The sequence below is a fragment of the Borostomias antarcticus genome, assembly GCF_949987555.1.
Source record: "Borostomias antarcticus genome assembly, chromosome: 2".
Classification (NCBI taxonomy): domain Eukaryota; kingdom Metazoa; phylum Chordata; class Actinopteri; order Stomiiformes; family Stomiidae; genus Borostomias; species Borostomias antarcticus.
Window position 1 is genome coordinate 3513930 of NC_140235.1, and position 26238 is coordinate 3540167.

Below are 26238 nucleotides of genomic sequence, written 5' to 3' on the forward strand. Positions count from 1 at the left end.
AGTGGGAGTGGGAACAGGAATCCAACACCCAGGCAGTCTTGTCTTTTGAGGGTCATGGAGTTCTTCAAAAAACATGTTCATCGCCCAAGTGAGAGCGCTGTAAGTAACGTATATCTCTGTGTACTGCATGAAATGACTGTGTGGGCATGTGAAACAAGTGTTTTATGGTTCAAGGGATCTCTCTTGTTTTTTCGGAGATGTCACGCAAAGTAACAAATCACTCGGTATAAAATCTACACAATAGCAAGAGCTCTTTTGGACCACAACTTGTTGTTTCGCGTATCTGCATGGTCACCTTGTGAATGTAGTACATTTTTCTCTCTCTCCTATCTTCTAGCTTGGTGGATCAATCAGAGGCATGCTGGGTGAAGAGGAACAGGATGTTCAGGATGACATGTCGGGCACTTCACCAAGGTCTATGACACATCAGCCATCATGCCTCAATCATGATCTTCATGATTCAGGTGGTGAGGAAAGTAATCATCCCTCCCCGTCATCCACCGCCAACTTGTTTAGAAAGATGCCCTCAAAGAAACGTCGCAAGGTGAAAGAAACAGAGCTTGACATCGAGGCTTGCTGCCTTAAATGTCTATAATGTCTTGCTTTTTGTTGTAATGCTTTTAATGTCTCATGTAAAGCACCTTGAATTGCCCTGTGGCTGAAATGTGCTATATAAATAAACTTGCCTTGCCTTAAAGCAATGTCTTTAAAAGTCCAAGGTATTGGTGCCAGGCAGCCTAATGACCCAGAGGCTTCATTTGGAAATCAGGTTGCAACTGAACTCAGGCAAATAAAAGACTTGCAGTACACACCGGTTGCCAGGAATCGAAGGGTCAAAGACAGACGCCACCCCCGCAGTAACTGCCCTTCTCATCTTGGTGTCCTGCTTTTTGATGAGGCATCCAACCTTCCCCAGCAGGTAGCCAAACTCATCTGCTGCTGTCACCCCTAGCAGCTCTCTGAACCCTGCCCTGTCATGCATCTATTACTGGGAAGATGGGAGGGAGGGGGTGAGGAGCACAATATAGCCTATCGGAGCTAAAAACGTTAGCTGGCAAATATGCACAAAGCTAATGCTTGTTCTAATAACGTGTCAAATTGTGAAATGAACTATAACAACATGATTAGTAGTAGGCTAGTCAGCTACACAAGCGATTTAAACAGGGCAGCCTTGCTAAACGTACCGTTAACCTAATTCTCAATAGGACTTTAACTGACGATATCAGATATCTGAAGAAGGCCACACGGCCGAAACGTTCATCATTAAAACTTAATATGGAGCCTGGAGTGTGCGACACTTTCTTTCCTTTATAACTGTGAAAGTCGTCTAGCGTACAGCCGCCCTTAGACAGACAAATCATGACATTGCCATCCATTCCAAAATCCCCACATGCAAGTTAAAGGATTAGTAAAGGGAAAATGCATGTTTAGCCCTGTTTTAAGGTTACATATGATCATATACAATGGTTCAGATCAAAACTTTGACAAAACTAGCACTTTTGAGAAAGTCTGATAATTACTCTACCACCGTTTTAGTCATACAATGGATGTGGATGGGCACCGTGAAAAATCATTCAAAAAACATGGTAAACACTCAATTTCAAAGACAAGAAGCTTTCGCCTCCGTTTGCTGGATTTGAACACAGCCCTGACTCAATCTACGGAGACTTGCTTTACATCTGGCAGAGACTGAAGCAGGTGAAATGGAGCGACAAAATGGGGTGTGCAGACATTTTGTCTTCCCTTCTTTTTTACTATCACTGTTCGCATTTTCACCCCCCCCCCCCAACTTGTTATACTTCATTATACAAGCATTTAGCATCCCTCTCTGTTTGCCTATGTGCAATTCCACCTCATACCAATCTATGTAAGGCAGCTAAATCAATTTCAAACCTAATACCAGTCTAATTCCTCTTGGAATTTCAGTCAGGAGGAGGGCAGAGACTGAGGTACCCACTCCACACTCATTACTAGTCCAGGTATGCCAGTACTGACGATGGGGAAATGATTTATATAAATTGGTGAGGGGTTAAAGGGAAGCCCCTGTGACAAGGTTGGTAAAAACACATGCAGTGTAAAACAGAGGGTTTTAGTGAACACAAAAGTCCCATCAGACAAGCTGATCCAAACCCTGTTGCTCAGATTGCTCAAATAAAGTTTCTGAGGAAACATTGACAAAAGGCTGTGTCAAAGGGAACAACCATGGGTTTAACTGTTGATTTTGACGCGAATGTCATGTTATAATGTGGAGTTTTTGTGAGATATCATCAGTTTATTTGATGATAACCTAGGTCTTTAGGAGCTTCACTTTATGACGGCCTTTCTGATGTGCAATTATAGGTGTAGGATTTATTTATTTTTATCATATCTAACCACTGTGCTTGTTGGGTGTTCACACGTGTGATGTGGGTTATCAATCAATCAATCAATCAATCAAAGCTTAATTTGTATAGCGCATTTCATACCCAGAGGCAACACAATGCGCTTTACAGAGAACAAGGGAGGTGGGCATACGACCCACTCTCTACATAAGGGTTATACATCCTGTTGTATCCCATCAAGTTGTATTTATCTCCCAAACCGCTGGGATCAGTTGGTATAAAGAAAAACAACATTAGCATTCCATTTCCTCCTCCAAACCCAGAGCTATCTTTTCCATTTAAACTATTCTCCAAAAGTAGTTCATGATGACACTAGGTCCCCTAAAGCTGTTGGTTCAACAATATGGGGTTCAATGGTAATGACAAAACAGTTTAGAGTGTACACAGCATGAATTCAAAGGATTACAAAACAGACATTAAACCAGATAAGGCAAGCAGAGGAGGCATTTTTCAACGGTCGACAGTCAGTGATTCATGGGTTTTGATGTGAGTAAATGGGCAGCCCTGACACACTTCATTAAACCCTGTCAGAGTTTGTCCCAGAGGCCATAGAACCAGCTGCTTGAGCTGTGATAAAAGGAAAGCAGCAGAACATTGGTGACATTAGCCACTACGAGCACAACACTTCCATCAGGCCCATCCTAGGACATCCTAGCCTCTTCCCAGGCCAGTTTCACTGGAACACCGTGGGTCCTGTGGCTGAAAATTGTTGGCCAACTAAAACACCAGGGGAAAAGTGACACTGATATGAACACCACTTCACTGACACAAACAAAGCCACCGCATCTTTGCACATAGACAAGAGACTCGACAACAAACCTACCAGATGAGTAGTTCACTGTCATAATAGCTGCATGAATTGGATGTGTAATTAGATTACTCTGTTGGGCATGCAGTATGTCTGTGGTGCTACAGCCCAGTGCTTGCAGCAGGGGGATTGAAAGGTGTTAATGAAGACTATGGAGACATAGGGTATTGATTGACCCCACCGATTGTCTACAACTGCATCACATTCAAATGCAATTAAACCAGGGACTGGATTATAATAATTTAGCAATGTTTTGCGAAAATCACAATTGAGATTTGTTGTAGAGTGATATGTGGTATACCATTGGAGAAGTAAACAGCATTGAACGTTGGTAAAAGAGTTTAAGCAAACCCATAGTAGGCTACAGTTAGCAGTGTAGAGTTTGAGTTGAGTTTCTGATGGCTGATTTATTAGACAATCCTGCTGAGTCCACATTTCTCCCACATTTCACAATGTTAGCCAACACTACTCCAGGCTTTTGGCTGTAATCCCATCCATTGGCAGTACTGATTGGATCCATAGCTTCGGCATTAAATTAAACTGTCACTGCATTGCATGTAGTTTGTACACAATTATGTGCGGCTTGTCTGACAAACAGGTACATGCCTCAAGATGTCAACATGCTCAGCTGGTAAAGCTCTAGAGTTTAAGGGGCCCCATGCAGAAATGTATTCGGAGGTTTGTGGACATGCCCCGCCCTACTCCCCAGGATAACATTTTGTGGATAATGACTATGAAATTAGAATATGAAAGGGTTGAGGATTACAATGCGACATAGATTCAAGTCATTTGGAGACTATACTCTTACTCTACAGTATACTGAGCAGAATCACATGAAGGACAAGGCCAATGCTGTATCCACAGTTAAAAAAATAAACTGCCTGCCTCACACAGCATCACTTTGTGCCTCCTTCACTCCGGAGAAGACGACTTGTAATCTGCTAGAAATATGTTTGTGGGAACCGCTCAAAGAAACTTCAGAAGCTGAGTGCTAGATGTTTACACAAAATATTCACTTGTAAGAAGGCTTGTGTGTGTGCTACTGTATCAACATGGAGACTGATTGGCCATTAGTGAGAGCAATAGGATACTGACACCCAAGAGGATGTGCTTTCGCACTTAGGCCTTGGTGACACTTTCCCTGTCCGCGGGTATGCGAGGGCCCATTTGGCGTCCATTTCGTCATCAGAGGGTGTATGTGAAGGCTCTGTGCAGAAATCCGCTATGCTTGTGGAATCGTTTTCAACTGCTCCAGACTGCCCTTGGAGGACAGCTTGGATGGGAGAAATGCAGAGGACAAATTTCATTAGCAACAGCTTGGAGCTGCCATGCTTATTTCTTTATTTGTGTTACAAAAGAGGAGGCTTGTTTGGGAGTAATTATAGAAGACCAAGACATTATGCTCTCCCTCAAATCTCTTTTTCTAACTGAGACTTGGATCACACCAGGAAACATGGGGCGGCTATGGCTCAGGAGCTAGAGCGGGTCGTGCAATGATCGTAGGGTCGGCGGTTCGGATTCCGGCTCCGCCTGTTCACATATCGAAGCATCCTTGGGCAAAGACACTGAACCCGAAATTGCTCCCAATGAGCAGGCTGGCACCTTGCATGGCAGCTGCTGCCATTGGTGTGAGATTGACATTGCTTTGGATAAAAGTGCTATAAACGTGCAGTCTGTTGCGGATTTATTCTAATAACTAAGAAAAGAGTAGTGGAGAATGCCAAGGTTCATCTTTGTAAGTCCAAGCTGGTTACTTTTATTACAAATTAGTTTGTAATAAGTAAACGAGTTTTCAACGCCGGGCTCTCTGAGGGAAAAAATCCACCAAGAGCAATGATTATCCCCAAACACACCATTATAAACACTGTGGGCACAACCCATGCATTATGCAAAAGAGGTTATCAGGGCAAACAGGACTCTTGAACAGAGAATACACTGATTTGAATTGATATATTACAAGTCAATTTACCATTTTACCATCTACCAAAACACTACCACACTCGCAGCTCTGTCGCACATGTCCTCTTTCTCTCACACTCCCAGAGGTGGGGACACTTGCCTACTAATTTCCCCCAAAATTGAATTAGGCTCTTTTCTGTTCCACAGTTTTTCCTGCCCTCTTTTGAATTTCATGCTGTCACTGTCACTTATTCAGTCAAGCTCACATTTCTGCTGTGTACCGCCCACCCTTGGTGATTTCCTAGAAGAGCTAGACACACTAGTCTCACACTTCCCAGATGATGGCTCCACACTCCTTCAACCTCTTCTTTCTTTCCTCTCCTCCTTTGACCTCTCCCCATCTCCGACAACCACGAGGCTGGCAATCAGCTGGATCTTATCTTTACTGGACACTGTTCTCCTGCTAACCTCTATGTCACTCCCCTCCAGCTCTGTGACCACTATTTAATGTCCTAATCTCTCTCCCTGCCCTCTCCTCCCTTACTTCCTCCCCCTACCTACATGTTTTCTACCCGTAGTGTATCTCCACTCACTCTCCCACTGATATTTCCTCTTTCGTTACGTCTGCCCTCCTCGCCCCTGAATCCTTCTCTCTCCTACCCCCTGAAACTCCTACTTACCTTCTCCTCTCTACTCTTTCCTCTTATTTGGACAATCTCTGTCCCCTCACCTCCAGGCCAGCAACTCCATCCGCCCCTTAGTTGTCGGACTCAGTGCCTACTGATAGAGTCTATCTATCAGATAGACGGAACCTGAGAGTGGCTGAGCGTAAATGGAGAAAAGGCAAACTCCACCTTCCATACGGGACTTCTTAACTTCCTATCTATTCTTTCCACTTTTTTCCTCCTCTCTAATCTCTAAAGTTCAAACCTTTGCTTCTAATCCTAAAAAAAATAATTGAAACATTCTCGTCACTCCTCCGACCCCCACCCCCTCCTTCTACTTCAGCATCCCTTCTCCCTGATGACTTCGCCAACTTCTTTGACAGGACACTGATTTATATCAGATGTTCTTTCCTTCACCCCGCCGGGTGACACTCCAGGCCCCAATCACACCTGTCCACTCTGGCATTGCGCAATTTTTCAGGGCTCCCCCAGAGGGTCAAAAACTACAGGGCTCCTCCCATAGCATCCGGAAAGTACTTGTAGTATATTTTTTATACTGTATTACATTAATCACATATCTGTATTATTCTCATGTAGTAGTCATTTTTATTGAACAATGAATAAAGTTTGCTGTAGTTTGAACTGTGTTAATGCAAGGCTCAACAGAGGGCATTTATCTTTGCCGTTGAGTCAGCATTCCTTTGTCTCTGAGTCAGCATGACCTAAAGTTCACCTCTGAAAGGGAGTCTAGTCTTGTAACATGATCCAAGGAAGAACCTCCGCAGCCCCAGTGTCCGAAAGGGGGCAAAGTTCAAGCTGTCACATTCAGAAGACTAGTTGACCGTTTGTGACCATATTCGTGTTAAATGAACATTATTTGTATGCAAATGTGTGTGTCATGTGATTCCTGGCTTGAAGCCAGTTTAAAAGCTGTGGCCCTTCTGTGAGATTCAGTATTGGCTAGAAATTCGGGCCAAGTGTTAGGCATGCTCAATAAATTGTTGATTCGACGGTTTTTGCCTCCTTGAAGTTCTGTTCCACACGAAGATTATGCATTTTAAATACACCGCATACTCACATCCCTTCAATTTTTCCACATTTTGGTGTGGAAAAATTTCTGGTTACAGACTTATTCCAAAATGGATTAAATTCTTATTTTTTTCTCAAATATCTACACACAATACCCCATAATGACCAAAAAGGTTTTTTCGATTTTTTAGCAAATGTATTCAAAATTTAAAAACTGAAATATTACATGTACATAAGTATTCAGACCCTTTACTCTGTACTTTGTTAAGGCACCTTTGGCAGCGATTACAGCCTCAAGTCTTAGGTTTGACGATACAAACTTGGCACACCTGTACTTGGGGTATTTCTCCCATTTTTCTCTACAGATCCTCAAACTCTGTCAGGTTAGATGGGAAGTGTCGCTGCACAGCTATTTTCAGGTCTTTCCAGAGATGTTCAATCAGGTTGAATTCTGGGCTCTGGCAGGGCCACTCAATGACATTCACAGACTTGTCCCATAAGCTACTCCTTCGTTGTCTTGGCTGTGTGCTGAGGGTCATTGTCCTGTTGGAAGGTAAAACCTTTGCCCCAGTCTGAGCGTCCTGGAGCAGGTTTTCACCAAAGATCTCTCTGTACTTTGCTCCATTCATCTTTCCCTCTCTGACTAGTCTCCTAGTTCCTGCCACTGAAAAACTCCCCACAGCGTGATGCTGCCACCACCATGCTTCACCGTAGGGATGGTTTTAACCAGGTGATGATACCACCATGCTTCACTGTAGGGATGGTTTTAACCAGGTGATGATACCACCATGCTTCACCGTAGGGATGGTTTTAACCAGGTGATGAGCCCTGCCTGGTTTCCTCCAGATGTGATGCTTGGACGCTTAGAATTCGTCTTAGCTAGTAACCTATTTGAAAAGTTCACACAACGTAATGGTTCACACAACATAACACATTCTGTATAAAAGAATAATAACATGTAGTATAAATTATAAAATAATAAGATGTAGTTATTATTTTATATGAGCGTGTGCGTCTCTCTTTAGATCTAGACTGCACATGCATTGGCTCTCTAAATAACCCAGACAGTCTCTCTTGCAACACTCCTGTACTCTTGCACTCCTCTAATATGTCTTTATTCGTTTTTGAGAAAAAACTCTCAGCACTGTCAAGTCATGGGCATTGTTTAAAAAAGCCTTATTAAAGTCCCCTAAAGTCTTATTCAAACAGGTTAGTTAAACACTAGTTTACTGGTGGTGTTGGTGGTGCTAACTCACAGTAATAAAGCCTCAGCATCACAGGCTGGTTATAAGACACTCAACATCCTGGTTCCTGCCCCTACCAGATACAGTACAACAGCAGCGTGTTGGTGTACGAGTGTAGGCGATGTTGCACCGGAGGTCGAACATCAGAAGGCAGAGACTCGGGGATCCACCTTGTTTTGACTGTTTCTGTGACAAGGATCCTAATAAGTCACTACATTCGTTTAATTTGTTTAATTCATTTAAAGGAGTAGTGCGTTAAACATTGTTAACAGCAGTGCAAATGGCAATGTTGTCTCATTTAGTCTGAAATAGTTTGTCTCGTTAGGGCTGGTGCTCTTGCTCATTATGACTGCACACTCATAGTGCCGAGTTACAGTTAGCAGAGCATTAAGATATTATTCGTCTGTCTATGGGGTACTGTGGTTTTTTTTTCAGTGTAATTGGTGTATTGCACCATGCACGGTGTGCATCAAAGCTATCGGTAGGCAGCAGACTAGACACCAGCGCAGCAAATTAGTAGGATTATTCATAGGAGTTTCACCCTTAGAAAATATTTAAAAAAAAAGATATATGTGGTTGTTTAGTTTTTATGGTTGTAATATCATGATATTACCATTACTGACATTACCTTGTTGCATTATGGTTATGATGTCATGACACTGTTATCCACAATGTCACCTTAAATAAAATCCCCTAGAAAGAGTAGAATCCGTGGAAGGACAATTCTGCTCAATCCTCTCCATCGCTCGGCTCTCTTGTTCTGAGGAGATCCATTCCCTGCCAGAAAGCCTCAAGCAGAACTACTAAAGCTGTGTTCAAAATGAAACGGCCAGCCTGCAGGGGGCTCTGACTGAGATGAATTAAATTCAAACTAAGGCATTATTTGAGAATGAAACCCTTTTCCTGTCCCCCCCTCCCTCTTTGTTGTCCCAGTGCGCCTAATTAAGACACCTATTGTAATTAATCAAAGAACAACCAATTTGAATACAACACATTTCTGAAATTACTGGCTTTCTGTGTTTTGTTGCTTGACACCATCCATTCAACGGAGCATAATTAGCTGAATATTTCAATGGTTTCACATTGGCACTCATCCACTCCCTCCCGCTTTCCTACTTATAGCACTCCCGCTCCCCCTTAACTCACCGTAGTCGCTGTCATAGAAGACGATAAACTTCTGCCAGTGCAGCTCCGTGACCAGGGTAAGCATGACGTCGTTGAGGCGCACGGGAGGTCGCGCCGCCAGGGTGTAGCTCTCTCCGTCGGGGCTGGGGTTGAGGTGGCAGGCGGTGCGCGGCGTGCCGTCGTTGTTCCTCTGGATGAACAGGTGGGGAATGTGCATGGCGTCCGTCAGGGACTGGAGGGCGTTGGCCGCCGCGCAGCCCGTCGACGTGACCAGCGCCAGGATCCCCTGGTTCATCAGCTCACAGGCTACGGAGAGAGGAGAGAAGGAGAGGGGATTAGAAGAATGAAAGATACAGTGATAACATGGTGAGATGTGTTTATCGTCTCAAAGACAAGTAGTTATTGCGTTCGCTGTCCTCAGTAGGAATTGGAAGCACAGGAGGGAATACCCAGCAGGGAAGTTTGGTCAAATGTTTGTTCTTTCAAAATTAATACAGAGGGACAGATTGAGCCTTCAAAATATGCACCTGTCATGTAGATTAGTTACAGTGTGTGCACTAAATCTTTCTCCTCACATCTGTCTCATGCAATCACATGCACACACACACACACACACACACATATACACACACACACACACACACACACACACACACACATCCCACCTGAATCTGTATAATCCAGAACATGTTGATAATATTCATGACAAGCTGGCTACTGATCCTTACCATTACATCCTGGCTACTGTATGTTTGTGTCGGTGTGTATTCTGGGTGAAAACATACCAAACGGTTAGCTAGAACAAATTACCCACAACACACTGAACGATTTATGCAGTCTTTAAATAACAACGATGGATTGACAGACAAGCTGTCCATTTACGGTAAGTGGTGATGAATATCTTATGAATCTCATATTTCTACTAGCTAGTGGTGTAAGAGCTGAAGTGAACATGATGAGGAACTGAATGACATCATAATATGAGGCAAGATGCTGGTTCAGAGCACAGAGAGAGATCATGATATGCTATGGATACTCACAATGAAACCAAAGGATGTTTACCTGATGAAACATTAATGAATGTTTTCCTCAAATCTGTCAGCTAGTTCAGTAGAATGGATCGCTACACTTATGGTTTGTTTCATTTCAGTTCAATTATCAGCTGAGACGGGAGTCATTCCACCATAAATCAAAAAGAAAATTAAGAGGAGGTTCATACTTTTAAACATTACATTACAGTCATTTTGCTTATGCTTTTATCCAAAGTGACGTGGTGAGCTTAGAATTATAAGGTTCTATCTCACATTTTTGTCCAAATTGTGTTATTTACATATACTGATCCATTGTATGTTTATTAATGCCTGTGTGGTGTTTTTTTATATTTTTTTATTTGATATGTCTTACTCTGTATTTCATCAAATATAAACACATAAGCTCCGCTTATGCCAATAGGATCTAGCTCTGTGGGGCGGAGCTACACGAAACAGAACCATGGTTAGTATAGCAGAGCCCCACAGGGGACATACTTTGCTGTTTTGTCTAGGAGCAGATGTGCAGGCGAAGCCCGCTTATACAGTGGCTGGACACAGGTGTGTGTATGGATTTTTTTTTCTTCAGTCATTTGTAGCAGGCTAGGTTTCACTAGCCAATAGGAGCTAGCCATGTGGGGCTCTGCTCCACTCATAGAGTTAGGGTTACAATACGTAACGATCGCTTAGGATACACATTTCCGGAATGTAGCCTAAAAATATTGTCATAATATTTCATTTTCCTTTCAGCTTCTTTAGGAAAAAGGTAAGATCCGTGAAAGGTGAAGCATCATGTGGGTTTAGATCAAATTGGAAGAGAAAAAAAATCTATCTAAAAAGTATCGGAACAACAACATAATGAAACTACATTAAAAATTCAAGTCCACATTTCTTCACTGCAGGCCCCCTTTGTTGCCTTTTAACAGGCAGACACAGAATGCAACAGTAATTAAATGTTCAATCACACTTTCTTTATAACCCAATTATACCCAGAGAGTGAAACAGCCCATAATGACATGGATGCTACACAATCTCATCGGGTGTGGGAGAATAAGGAGAATTTAATCACAATATTGGTGTTGACGCTGGTTTGATCCATCTTATGAGTTTATAGTGAGAAGACATTAATGAGAGAGAGAGAGAGAGAAAGAGAGAGATACTGATGAGGACTAGGATGTTAATGGAAGAATGAGGAGGGGATACACGAGTTGGAGGGACAAGACGAAGAGGGTTCGAATATTACGGGTAGAGAGGGAGGAGCAGGAGGAGCAGGAGGAGGAGGAGGGGGTGTGGGGATGGTGTATAATAGTCGAAACAACACCAGCGCTCACGGACGCATCCGACAGATCATTTATCGAGTGACGACAGGCCGTGACGACAACGGTTGTTTCAGCCTGACGGCTTTCCTCAACGCTTTCCTCAATGCTTTCCTCATCGTTGGCTGAAACGTTCCTTGTCATCTTTGCCTGTGCCATTGGGAATAAATAATCCACTGTGATACAGCTGAGTGCGCTTGTATTGTTTCTGCTATATGCTGAAGACTTTCTTGACTGTGCAGCCGGCAAGAGACTTATCCGTTTAGTTAAGTTTTGAGTTGTTTGCAGTCCCCTGTCCTGGCTTCCTGTAGTCTAGAATCCACTTTAAGATTTAGCTGTTTGTTTTTTAAAGCACTGCATGGGGCTGCTCCACCGTATATTTCATCGATTTTTAAATTATATGTTCCCTGCTTTCTCTGCTGCGGCCCCTAGATTGTGGAACGAGCGGTCGGCCTCCACAATTGATGTTTTTAAATCACGTCTGAAGACTCATATTCGACTTGGCGCTCAGCTCAGTGTCTGTACACCCCTCCTGTATCCTCTTAGGTACCTGATTTGTCCTGTGATTTTTACTATCTAGTGTGTGTCTGTGTGAAAATGTGTTTTATTTTATCATGTACAGCACTTTGGTCAACTTCTGTCGTTATTTTAAATGTGCTTCTATAAATAAAGTGAAGCGAAGTGCATTCCCTTTTTCCCGGGATGGTGTGTAAGCCGACAGTATATGCAGTCACACTGGGACAGACTGGACAGTTACATTTGTGTGTGTGTGTGTGTGTGTGTGTGTGGGGTGGGGGTGGGGGTGGTGGGCTAGCAATGTGATAAATCTGAAATGCATCTGCTGACTCCCTGCCTTATGAGTACATTAAACCACTGGATATCTGGAGCTCTGGGGCCACATTTAACGATATGGATGGGAGAGTAGGGGTGGAGAGGAGAGAGAGAGAGAGGGAGAGAGAGAGAGGGAGAGAGAGAGAGAGGAGAGAGAGAGTGAGAAGGAGAGAGAGAAAGAGAGAAGGAGAGAGAGAGAGGGAGAGAGAGAGAGAAGGAGAGAGAGAAGGAGGGAGAGAGAGAAGGAGAGAGAGAGAGAAGGAGAGAGAGAGAAGGAGAGAGAGAGAGAAGGAGAGAGAGAGAGAGAGAGGGAGAGAGAGAGAGAGAGAGAGGAGAGAGAGAGAGTCACGCAACAGGCTAGTGTTTTTCCTGGTGTACACTGGATGCTGATATAGGCCTACACTGCTTTAACATTCTGTTGCACTAGGGCGTATTCACACTGCAGATTTGATCAAAGCGTTGCTTTCCATTGCTGTCTATGGAGCAGCGCGCTCAGAGCCTCAGAGAGCCTCGTGTTTAATCAGCGCAGAAAAGTATAACATATTTTCACTTTTCCGCGGAGGAAGCGGCCAATGAATGTCTTGTTCTGTCACTTGGCAACGAATAGCATCGTCCAGGGACAATGCGGTGCGCCTTGCTTTTTTAGCAGCTTGAGAAATATGCCGTGTGAACACAGCCTAATAAGCAATCTCTCTGTACTGTAGCACAATTGAGTCACCAAACTCAGTACAGTAGTTTACATTAATGTACAACCTCTTTTATCAAACCAAAACCACATATTTTCTTTTACTTTCATCAAACCAAAGCAGTTGTTGTATTTTAACTGTAAATAAAACCCTTCTGGGGGCTCTGTGGCTCCAGCCAAACAGCTGGGTACCCCAGTATTTAGAAAGACATATCGAGGGCAACAGTCTCTCACAATGTGTCATGGTCGTAAATCACCTTCCTGTCCCACCCTGGTCTCCCTCTTCTCTCAGCTAATGATGCGTGCAGATGATGCTTCCTCAATTATACTTGGGGTGACAGCGACTGAGTCACATCACTGGTGCTGTCACAGTATCCCCCCCCCCCCCTATCTCAGCCAACAGAGGGACAGATGGACCGTCCACTCTCCTCCTGGACCGAGCCCTCCAGGACCATTACACCGCAGACCGGTATCTGACAGTCTTAGAGGATCACTCAAGAGCCATCGGCCGGGATGATAATGATTTCATAATGACTCCTAAATGTTCTCCCTAAAGTGGACATCGACTATCAGTCATCTCCGGCTGCCTAGCTGACACCTAATGTCCGCTAAATTCCACAGCCCTCTCAACCACGGTTAGTTCTTGTTCTTGATTCTGATTGGCTGTAAGCCGTGTTAAAATACTTTGCAACACACACCTGGGACCGCATATCATTCCATTTCCAGTATGAATGCGCCTCCCATTTGATCCAATGCATTGTAGTTGTTGTTGTTGCTTGGCAACCCTTTTGTTAGGGGAACTATTTTGTGTGGCGGAATTGAGGGAATGATGCTTCGTTTTGAATAAATGTAAATTTTTTACATTGCTGTGTGTTTATTTTACACTAATAGCTGTAGTAACCATTGTATAAAAGCAATAAACCACTCGAGGCCCTGTGTTATAGTGATTTTACTCCGCTTCGCGTCGTGCCTAACAACGCCCCCTAGCTGTTATAAAATCACTATAACACACGGCCTCTCGTGGTTTATTGCTTAAACAGTAGGCTACTAGTATGCATGTTGTAATCGTGTAGTATTATGTCCGCAGCTGGACAGGTGCATAAACGGTTGAATGTGTCTAATGCTTGGTTATGGTCTTTTGTAAAGAAACATTTTATCTAGTCTACTGTTCTACTATCAACAAGGTGGGAACACGATAACACCAGTCTGATCATGTGTAGCATTTTGCTTTGTATGATGCATTTGTGAGTGATGAATTTCAAATGCATCTAATTGCATTTCTAATCCAACACTTTGCATATCATAAGCAACGGACCAAATTATCACTTCAATGCGATCATGCATTTGCATGGGATTGCCATTCAAATGAGAATCAAATCAGTTGGTTAAGACTATAAGCTGAAATCTCTTCTGTTTCTAAAGCCTTTAATTCAAAACATTAAAAAGGCATCAGCCTCAGGGATTACGGACAGTTGGAACAAACATTGTAATTGAATGAAAGTCTTGTCTGTAGATGTAACCAATGCCATATCAAAACAGTTCTGGATGGACTGGGTGGAAAAATGGCCAATTACAGCATTCATGAGGACACACCAGGGACACAATTTCTTCATAACATTCTGCTGAGCGGCAAACATCTGTGTACAAGGATACTTCAGCATGCCACTGTAGCGGTGGAAAGCTGCAACACTCTAGTTGTAGTGGGTATCATATCATTTGGGCTGTCTGAACCATTTCACAGTGGAAATTAGATGGTCTAATTCAGTTTGACACGCTACGCATGCATCTGCGGTCATCGGTGGAATTTATCCTCTGCATTTCTCCAAGATGTCGCCCTCCAGGGGCAGCCAGGAGCAGTGGGCAGCCTCATTAGTGGCGCCTGGGGACCAAGTCCAAGTTCTCACTCCAAGTCCAAGGCCCAATCCCAATACTCCCCCTTAGCCCTAGCCCCTAGTTTTGGAGTGCCCTCGACTGGGTAGTGCCCCTTCAGAACGGAGCCACAAGGGATAGGGGTTGAAATCTTTACCTAAGAAATGGGACACTACTTGCTACGTCTTCAATCGTTATTGTATAGTTGCCTGGTTTTCTGTGGAGTCCCTGGGGTGCTACAGTATGACTACTATTATTATAGTGACAAATCTGACCAAATTTCAGGAAGAACGAGGCAGATTAATGTGCAGAAAAATAGCTGCTGGATTATTTTTCAGACTTCATATAGGCCTACACGGGACATGGAATCAACTGTCACTCTAAAATCGTAGTTTACACAAAGTTCTATTGATTAGATTAGATTCAACATTGCACCATAGCCTACAAGTAACTTACTGGGACATCAAACTGCTGTTAGCTACACCGAAATGCAGTTGGTATTGTGAATTTTTTTCTGAAATACGTGTCATTACGATCCAATGACATGTTCATTTGCATCTACATTAAACTAAGTTATTCCACGGATTGTAAAGTTTTTGAATGATTATTTTCAAAGATATTGGGCTTCTTTCCCATGTTTTTTTTCACGGCACCGGCACCTATATGTTTCATCATATCACTGCCTCGGTCCACAAAACTGAAAAGATGAATTTTCATCTACCCCTCGGTTTCAAGTCAGCATCTGAAAACCCTCGTTTTGGAGGGCTGTTTGAACGTCCCCTAGCCCTCGATATGCCCCCTAGCCCTAGAAGCTAAAAGGAATGGGACACACTACCCTACGTGGGAACACGTGAAATGGAGAGGTACGGCCAAGGGATAGGGCTAAGGGGGGTATTGGGATTGGTGTTAGCTAACCCTGGCTAGCCCTAACCCCAGCCGAGCGCTCTACCTCCCGAGCTACGTACTGCCCCGGTGCACACTTGTAGGATACTAGAGGGCAGAAGAGATTGCTCATAAACCTGCACTGTTTACAGAACCACTTAGGTGTGATTTTTCAGGATGTGGACTGGGTTCACAAGCATGATGTGTGAGACGGATGAGAGATTTACAGACCAGCTACATGAATTCAACATTCTCCAACATTCTCTTTCAGCTTCACTCTCTAGTTGCATTAGGGCCTGGCAGCATCAGGACGTATGCTCATACCATCTGTGTGGTTTTATAACAGATGGATTGTGGTGGAAATGTAAGAAAGCTGTCCCTCCCTCAAGGAGATATTTAATTTCCTTGTATCAATCATGGCTGAATGGTACTGAGTGGGCCAGGCTCCACATCTCACCTGTTTGCGTGAAAGGTGTGGTTCAATCAATCAATCAACCAATCAACCAATCAACCAATCAACCAATCAACCAATCAATCACCAACCGCTAATGTGGCTGTCAGACTCCACACCCACCTCTCCACCCGCCGCGGCAACAAACCTCCTCCAAACCCAAAATAACCCATTTTAGCTGGATACAGGCACTTCACTGACATTCCTCTGCTTCAGTTCTTTTGATAGTATCTAGCCTGGGCGCATTTCCTCTGCAGTTCAGTTGAGCAATCATTGTCGAAGTAGATTTGCCTGTCACCCATCTTCACTTGGCCCTGTGTCCAAGTCTATATACCGTAGTAGTCTATATAGTATGTAGTTGTGACCCAGGAGAGTTTCTCACGTACTGTATTTCCGTGAGCTCAGCTTCTCGTTGCGGTAGAAAGCTGACGGCTCTGCCCTGGGTCACGGCCGTCTCCGTGGCATTAATACGACCACCGACGGTGTCGCCGGACCTTGGAACTGAAACATCCTCTAATCCAGGGACATTGTTGTTCAGTGCGCTACTGATGCATAACACCAGCTGCCCAATGAGAAGCCTTACCTATCTAGATATAGTTAATAATAAAGTTTGATTTGATTTGATGATTGAGATTTACGGTACAAAATAGGTTTTCCATTACCTGCAATGAGGAAAACAGGTGCCTCGAGTATCTAGAACGGGAATTATTATTATAATATAAATATATTGTGTGTGTTAAATGGTGACTCAAAAGGGCCTGCGATAGCTACAGTACATCTAAGGCGGGTAAAGCTGAGGGGACATTAAAAGGAGTGAGACTTAAGTAGAGAGTATTTATGAGATGCGAGATGGAGGATGTAATGACGGGGTGTGCGTGGCTGTGCTTGGCCGCCCGACCTGAGGAGCAATGTAGAGGCTCCCACAACACCCACAGCTGCTTTCCAGCAGCAGCACGGGGCTGCGTGGCTCTCCAATTAGCCACACTAGGCTGACATCAAGAGAGCGCTAGAAGCTTGTAAGTGTCACGCCCTCCACTGCCACATTAAGTCTAATAACAGAAGGAGAAGAGAGGAGGGGGGGGGGGAGTGTGGGGGGGTCTCTCTGCTATGGGGGGTTACCATTTGAAATGGGAGGCTACTTGAGGATTTCTTTTTAAGAGATGTACCCGAGAGTTCATTCTGAGCGCTTGTTAATGCATGGTATCTTAAGTGGAGCGCTTTGAAATATGGCGACTAGCTATCCAGCAACTTCTTTCTGAAATCGTATTTCAAACTAGAAAAGTTTGCGCAGAGCTCATCAAGTTTTCATTGATGAGCAGCTGATACTTGGAAGTTCCCATGGTGATTATTGAAGTTCAACTACCACTGGCTATGCAGGGAAACCCAACACCAAGGCCAGACCGACTATGTATAGGTAAATACTTTACATAGGAAAATTGAGGAGTTCATTTGCAAAAACAGATATGTGCATTTTGATACATTTTGATAAATCATTTTTTCAATCAAATGTCAACATTAAATATAAATTAAATTACAGTTGGGTTGTTTTGATTAAATAAAGAAGACTCTTCTTTACGTAATCAAAACCATCAAACTGTTATTTAATTGATATTTAATGTTGACATTTGATTGAAAAAATGATTTATCAAAATGTATCAAAATGCACATATCTGTTTTTGCAAATGAACTCTTCAATTACACATCATGCATGTCGTTAGTAGTTGCCCCACACCTGATCCAAAAAGTGAATGGAGGTGAATGGGCGGCCGTGTGCGGGCAGCTCTGTGGCGGGTCGGACCGGCCTACATCATGGGATCACAGTACTACAGTACACTGGAATATGTATCGTTGCCCAACTCAAATAAACAGAGGCCCAAGGGTATCTCATGGGAATTGTGCGTGTGATTCAGATCCGCTCCAAAATTGAATGATTCCTTCCTTGGCCCATGCTACACCCCTCCGCCGAATGATGTGATGTGAATGAAATTTCAGTCTCACTAATGTTACCCACACTATTTGTTCCTTTCTGTTTTCCTACCTGACTGTTCTTCTTCTTCAGTTTATTGTTTTACAACCTCTGTGAGACTTCCTTCTCATCCGTTCCCAGAGAATCAGTCTGTTTAGAACCACCATTTGCTCTGTGACGTCACTTCCTCCATACCATCCTATAAGAGATCCTGCACTGTTCAGTCCCAGTACTCTGATGAGGGAAACACTTCCTGTTTTCAGAGTCCGTTTTGCAAATCGTAACATAGAATAAAACGATTGTCTTGTGTTTGAAACCAGCTTGAATCGACCGCATCGTGTGTTCTTTGAAATCTCACTTAAACCAAGTATAGATTTTCATTCATAATGAAAATCGGTCTGGGCCAGGTTTCCCAGAAGCTTCTTTCTGGAGCTTCTGGGAAACCTGGCCCTGGTCGTTTTTGCGTGATCCTGCCAACAAACGAACAGAAACACTCCCTAACACACGCCGCAGAAAACGGTTCTCTGCGCCTGCGCGTTCGCTCTCTGCGGAGAGTATCTTTGAAAGCAGCACTACATGCACGGCACCGTTACTCTGTGGATTTAGAAAGGAAAAAAGGAAACAAAACATATACTAGAGCCTCCATCCATCCATCAGCTTACCCGGGGTCGGGTCGCAGAACTTCCAACAAACTTAGCCTTGAACTTCCGATCAATAACCCAAGGGCCATGCTGCAGTACATAGGAACGCTTACAAAGCAGCTGTCAAATCATACGTTTGCCCCCATGCTCCTCTGTGTGCCCTAGTGACCTAGTATCTGTGAACATTTCTGCTTGTACTGTACATCAAGTCCTGTTTTCCCACAAGGGGAGCGTGGTTGAGACTGAACATCATGTACCGTACTGTAGATCAAATAACGGGGAGGTTTTCCTGCACGTAATAGTTCCCCTGGCTCACAATTATGTGCAGAAAAGAGCATCTAAACATTACTAATAAGGGTGGCTTTGAGAAGCGAGACACCATGTGGGCGGATAAGATGACTGGTCTCAACTGGCTGTTGTTCACTCTGCAATGCACTGACCACAAGATGCCCAAATGACCATGGTGTCAACAGGGAGAGAGTATCCTCACTAGTGGGTCCTCTGGGTACTGCTACTCACATTCTAGAGAGAGAGATTGAGGGAGAGAGATTGAGAGGGAGAGAGATTGAGAGAGAGATTGAGAGAGATTGAGAGAGAGTGACAGAGATTGGGAGACTCCGCAATGCACTGACCACAAGAGCCCAGATGACCATGGTATCAACAGGGAGAGAGCATCGAGAGAGATGAGAGAGAGAGAGAGAGATTGAGAGGGAGAGAGATTGAGAGAGAGATTGAGAGAGGCAGAGATTGAGAGAGAGATTGAGAGGGAGAGAGATTGAGAGGGAGAGAGATTGAGAGAGAGAGAGAGAGATTGAGAGACTCCGCAATGCACTGACCACAAGGGCCCAGATGACCATGGTATCAACAGGGAGAGAGCATCGAGAGAGATGAGAGAGAGAGAGAGAGAGAGAGATGAGAGAGAGAGAGAGAGAGAGAGAGAGAGCAAGGATAGATATATGGTGCAGGATGCAGAGAGAGAGAGAGAGAGAGAGAGAGAGAGAGCAAGGATAGATATATGATGCAGGATGCAGAGAGAGAAGAGAGAGAGAGAGAGAGAAAGAGAGAGAGAGAGAGATCAAGGATAGATGTATGATGTCAGCTGTGTTGGACACGGAGTTCCATGTACTGTCGGAGGTAGAACAAGACGAGGGGGAGAGGAGGAGAGAGGAGAGCCCCATGACTCATGATACTTCTGACATTCATAAAGGCCAGCTTCTATTAAAACGAAGAGAACTCGGGGTCTTTGGGGAGGTCATGCAATTATCTGAAGTTCTACATACGTAGACAGTATAGCTCCACTTGTGTGCGCATTGGTGAGTTCAGCCGGTCTCTGGTGACGATATTTGAATAGATCAGGAAATCATATAACTTAATATAGACCCTAATGAACCCTATGTAGGCCTGGAGTGTTATAACCATGCCCTTGAGCTGGCAGATGCTTCAATTCGCAAAGTAAACCCTTCAGTCATCCAGCTACATCATGAGCTACAGTACAGTGCACAGTAGTATAGGTATGTTTGCTCAGCCAATGGGTGATGCTTTATCAGTGACGCTGTGCTGTTGGTAGTTAATCTAAACGCAAGCAAACAGAGGCACAAGAGGATCTGATAACGGCATTTGTGACACTGCGCTGGTTCAGGAGGGAAATGTGTGTGTGTGTGTGCGTGTGTGTGTGTGTGTGTGTGTGAGAGAGAGATAAGGGATGAGAGCAAGAACTTGAAGATAGATAGACTTAGAGATATTTGAAATACAGAGACATGGTACTGTAGCTGGTTTAACCCTTGTAATGGGTTTGGGTCTGTTGGAGCCATTTCCAATGTTTACTAAAATAAAAATCATACAAGTAATACTTCTTTCAACCTGAAACTCGGTGGCCTTGGCTTATTTTATGTGAAGAACATGGAGGATAACTTTATTATTATAAAAAAAAAAATTGGGGGGGGCGCCTACTCTACACCCCCCCCTACACATTTACATCACACAGAAGGGGTTGGGGGTCCAATGTAATACAGTAGGACAGTAGCCTACACTACAGCTTGAGTGTGAACATTGGAATAGGACCAAAAATCTTGCTGGATGCCTTTACCCTGCCTGCCTAGAATACCTGAACAGGGGGTGGAGAGGGGGATTGTGGGGGGGGGTTGAGGGGGCGTGTGAAGGGCGGAGCCACGTCACCACACACCACCACCACAAATCCCACAACCCAGCCCCCGCGTGTGCCAGAGACATGATGCGCGCACCGGGGGGGTCCACAGAGACAGCCCTGAGTGCACCAAACTGTCTCCAACCACCCTCGACCCAAGGGGGCGGGGCTTAGCTACCACGCAACACGAATCCCACAACCCAGCCCCCAGGTGTGCCAGAGACATGATGTGCGCACTGGGGGGGTCCACAGAGACAGTGATAGGAAATGCCACTTATGCACAATTACAGGGACTTTCTCCCAGATGATCTAACATCTACCATTTAAAATATACACAGTGAATCTGTGGGATCAATGACGTCACATAGCGAGATGCCCTGCACAAGATGGCTGCCACGTCGGACGTCAGTCCATTGGAATTCTACAGAACAATGGCCAGTCTAGGGCTGCGTTCCGAATCGCCTACTACCCTACTATATAGTATGCCAAAACAGAATGTAGTATGTCCCAATACATAGTATGCCACATGCAGTATGGCAAAAGTACCAGGATGACCTACTACATCCGGTCGTATTTTGCAGTATGCACGCCAGAAGGCTTTTCTGGCTATTCTGACCCACAATCCTTTGCGCAGCGGTAATGTGCGTCACATGCGCGAGTTGACAGCTGTATACGAATGTCGCGTTATGGACAGCGACGGATGTGGGCTAATTTCAAGGCGCAATGTTATGACAAGGTAGTATGTCCCAATTGGATGCCTACTGCTTGCAAAGTACGTACTTTCTAAGGGCAGCTGTAGTAGGTACTGGTAGTAAGAAGTAGAAGTATGCGATTCGGAACGCAGCCTAGTTCTTTATTATGTCTATGAGTGAGCGTATGACAGATAACCGGATGTACGGTCATTTCCATGGCAAGTTAAGCATTTATGAATTTCGACATGAGCGTAGACTGCAAACAAATTTCAAGTCTCAGCTTGTGTATGCAAGTTTGAGAATTGTCATGAGACTGATTCTGACTGGCATCTAAGCGCAGCCAAATAGGTCTATTCATCATTTCAAAAATATGCAGTCTACCCTAAAGGCCTCATCAGTACCGTCGGATCTGCGCTCCTTTGATAAATTAGGACCACTGTGTCCAGAGAAAGAAGGAAGACAGGGAGATCAGATCAGAAAGATTTTGTTGCCCAGTAGCCTTACACCTACGAGGAACTTCCCTTGGTCTGTTGGTCCATCACAGAACGAGTGTAAAATACAATAACGAAGGGATACAATACAATTTGCCTTAGTTATTAAGAGAGGTAACGTTCCACACAAGTATGTCCCTCCTGTTTTGTTAGCTCTGCATAGCCTACGATTCTGTCACTGTGCCGTAAGCGAGGAGTCCAGCAGCTCCACAGTGAGGGGGTGTAGTTGGATCTAACAACACGCTGGGATGCCAGATCAGATCAGAGTTCTTACCAGCCGCACGCCTACGCCTCCCCACATGCCGACATGTCCAGACTGTAGCACCTCACTGTTAGCAAGCACAGGCACAAGGCACAAACAATAGCTTTGCGATGTCCTCTTTGCTTTACATGACAGTGTTACCCCAACAAACAGAGAGGGAGATTGAGAGAGAGAGAGATTGAGAGTGATTGAGAGAGAGAGATTGAGAGAGAGATTGAGAGAAAGAGATTGAGAGAAAGAGATTGAGAGAGAGAGAGAGATTGGGAGAGATTGAGGGAGAGATTGAAAGAGAGAGAGACAGAGATTGAGAGAGATTGAGAGAGAGAGAGATTGAGGGAGAGATTGAAAGAGAGAGAGACAGAGATTGAGAGAGATTGAGAGAGAGAGAGATTGAGAGAGAGAGCGAGAGAGAGACAGAGATTGAGAGAGAGAGATTGAGAGAGCGAGAGAGAGACAGAGATTGAGAGAGAGAGAAATAGGGAGGGAGAAACCCGAAGCCGGCCATGCTGTGGTGTGTAATTGTAATGAAAGCAGAAAGCCTGCAGCGTGTGGCAGGCTACCAGTACTAGCGCAGAGAGACCAGTCTTGCGAGACAGGAATTAACTCACCACGGTGTGACGCTCCAAAGTGATGTTATCAACATAGCAATAGGCCAGGTTTGCTCAGCCCAGCTCCCATCAAACGTTATGGGAAATGACAGCTTAGTTAGAGACAACACGAACGGCGTCATATCTCCATTGGATTCTCTGTCCATTCATATCGAGCTCAGCAGCACATAGCCAGATGGCACAGGGCTGCGCAACGCTTGGGTCGTCTCACACGTCATTGGACGCACTTTACTTATGGGCGTCGGCCTGATGGAGGGGGTGTCATTGGGAGTCGCTGGGACAGAAAGAGCATTTAAAGGCCATTGTCCGTGAGACAGAGGCGTCAACGTGTGAAAGCACAAATCTCTCTGGACGTCCCTGGATAGGCTCATTACTCCCACGTCTGCTGTCCAGACAAGTCTGTCTCTATGGCCCAGGCTGACATACAGTATACTGTAAGCTCTTCTACGCCAGCCATGTGGATGTGTAGAGAGTGCCTGGAGCGAACGCTAACTTAACCTGGGCAATGTCACCGTCTCCTATGGAGAGGGAGAACGTTTCTTTTCATTTCATGCATGAGGGGTCGATTTTGCTTTCTTTCTTCCCCTCTGTCTTTAGGCGTCTGCTGTTGGAGCGTTTCAGCGCAGTAGAGATGAATAACACCTACGGTGCGGAACATACTGTAGCAGAGGGTGGTGAGAATTAAGAAATGAGATCTGAAGTCAAACAATGAGGAATGATTACATAACAATCTGGAACAATGCAGTGTCCGGGGGGATATACTGTAGTAATTTATGTGGATCCATATGCCAAAAGATATAATGAGTATGCATGCATTACCAGAAAGCTAACCTGACACAGATTTATGGGTTTTTTGGTTGGCTTTCTTATATTATTTCCATTAAATATTCAGTTAATTTTGATTTGGGTGTGGGACTCCCTTTTTGTTGGGGCAGTATTAATATTGTTTTGTGGCAGTATTGTCCTTGTGGCAGTATTAACACTAGACCTCATTGGAGACGAGTCATTTAAGTGCAGCTCCTGTGCTCAACCACTAGTACACATCATATTCCTGTCACATACTTGATGCTCTCACAGAAACAAGGCCTTTCATGCTTGTCACCTAGAAGAATTTCCTGGAAGTGGAGGTTGTTAAAGGACAATGCTCGTTTTTGACAACCTGGACCTTATTTACGACATATTATAAGACGTTTGACTCACCAAGATCACTTTGGTGTAGTTCGGAAGCATGTAGAAGAAATTTAAAATCCAGCGCTAGCCAGTATATCCATGTAATGGCGGTGGTCGGGGCACTTAGAATGCAGTTTCTAAAAATCTATTTTCTCCTGCGAAACGGTTGTTTTCATCAATCTGTCTTGATGAATCGCTAGTTGTGCTTACATAGAGAGCATAGGCCTGTTGTGGTTTTCACATGCCATGATCTTTAGAAACGTCTTTCGAAACGAAATAGCTTCCTCACTTGCTCCAGCACTAATGCGCACAGCGCGCAATCGTTGCTCCAGCACGCTGTGCGCATGCGTGCTGGAGCAAGTGAGGAAGCTATTTCGTGTCTAAATACATTTCTAAAGATCATATTACAGAGGCATGTGAAATACCACAACAGGCCTATGCTCTCTATGTCTTCCTCTGCTACTGTTTCAAGAATGCGCACGCATACTTGTGCTGACTAGGCTGTAAAAGGGTCTATAATTAACAAATATGACCCACGCTCGTTACATAACTTCTATAACATCCAGTGACAAAATATGTCATGGCACCTTGGTATGTCCACACCAAGGATTGAACTCACAACCTTCGCGGTGATAGGCAGCGCACTATCCACTCAGCCACCGCTGACCTGAGAAATCTGTGGAGTCTTTTTGTTTTGATGTTCTGGGACCACTGCCTCTTGTGGTAGCAACATAGAACTGCAGGTCAACAACGACAACAGGGAGGGAGCGACAAATAGGATTCCCTCTTCACGGTGTGTCGGCTTACAGCCAACACACAAAAACACTTTTAAATCTCCTTGGTGCAACAAATTATACAAGACAAGCAATTATTGCCGAAGCAAAAATGGTGCAAAGCAGTTTACTTGTCAGTACATTTAATGATGAAATTCAATAGATCCCCACTTTTTACCCGCATTAAAGAGAAAATACAAATTTAACATCCTGGAAAACTGCACTTAGCTTCAGTTTATTAAAAAGTTAAGCTTGGACATTTTTAATTGGGTATTCATTCACCCTAGCAGATGGGCGATGGATATTAAGGATTGGTTGGGAGGGTCTTAAAAAACATTTCTCGTCATTGGAAGTGTTCTTTATGGTAGCAAACAACCATCGGGTTCATTTTAATGTATGTTTAAGCCGAGAGCCGCTTTAACCAAGATTACCGAATTTCATATTCAATAGTTTACTGACAGTACTAATTTAAAACACATGATCATTCCCTTTGAGGAACACCGGGGAGTTAAACCATGAAAAACACAGTCTGCATCAATAAATTGGTCGATGCACAATTGCTAAACACATCCGACTGGCGTAAATACACCAACTCCCCGAAGACTCGGACTTAGTCAGCTAAGCTCCTAAACAAAGCAGAGCAAAATAAACTGCCTTCTTGTTCGACTGTGTTTGTTTACTCTTTTTGCCACCGTGACCAACTGCCTCCCTGCAGCCTCCAGTTACAAGCTTACTGATTCTAATTGCCGTTTCATTAATGTTCCTCCCTTTTAAAACATGAAGACACGTCTGCAGGCGTTCAAACGGTCTGTCAACCTCCCCCCGCTCTCCACACACAGTAGTTCATGTTTAATTAGCTTGACATCTAACTAGTTCAATCACCTTTTCTTATAATCTATTCAATCCTACATCCGAAGAGTCACATGCTGGTATAGAATAGACCACAGTAGAACAGACATTTATTTGTCAGTAGTACAGGAGGTAGTGTAAAACGTGCGAACACACGCATGCACGCGCACGCACGCACGCACGTACGCACACACACACAAACACAATGGCGAAGAGGAAGTGACTCACTCTCTCCACTTAGCCAATGACTGACAGGCTCAGCTCCACCCTACTGGCTCTCCGCCTTGCCCATCGATCCTTAAAAACGCAGCGTCGGCGCAAGCTGAACTAAATTTAGAGCTGCAGAGCCAGAGATACATTTGGCAGCCCTCTCAAGGGCTATTTTTCATGTCTGTGATGCGGGCACTCCTACGCCTCACCAACAGACACA

At 44.3% G+C, this 26238-nt stretch overlaps 1 protein-coding gene across 1 annotated transcript in view; it reads right to left on the bottom strand.

Annotated features, from left to right (window-relative positions):
* The window catches only part of grid1a (glutamate receptor, ionotropic, delta 1a), a gene marked incomplete at both ends in the record, with an annotated part of 259970 nt that overhangs the window by 95954 nt on the left and 137778 nt on the right, over positions 1–26238 (bottom strand). Inside the window, one exon of the mRNA XM_084450816.1 lies at positions 9173–9457. Coding sequence (XP_084306942.1) covers positions 9173–9457 — 285 coding nt within the window. The remainder of the gene's footprint in view (positions 1–9172; positions 9458–26238) is intronic.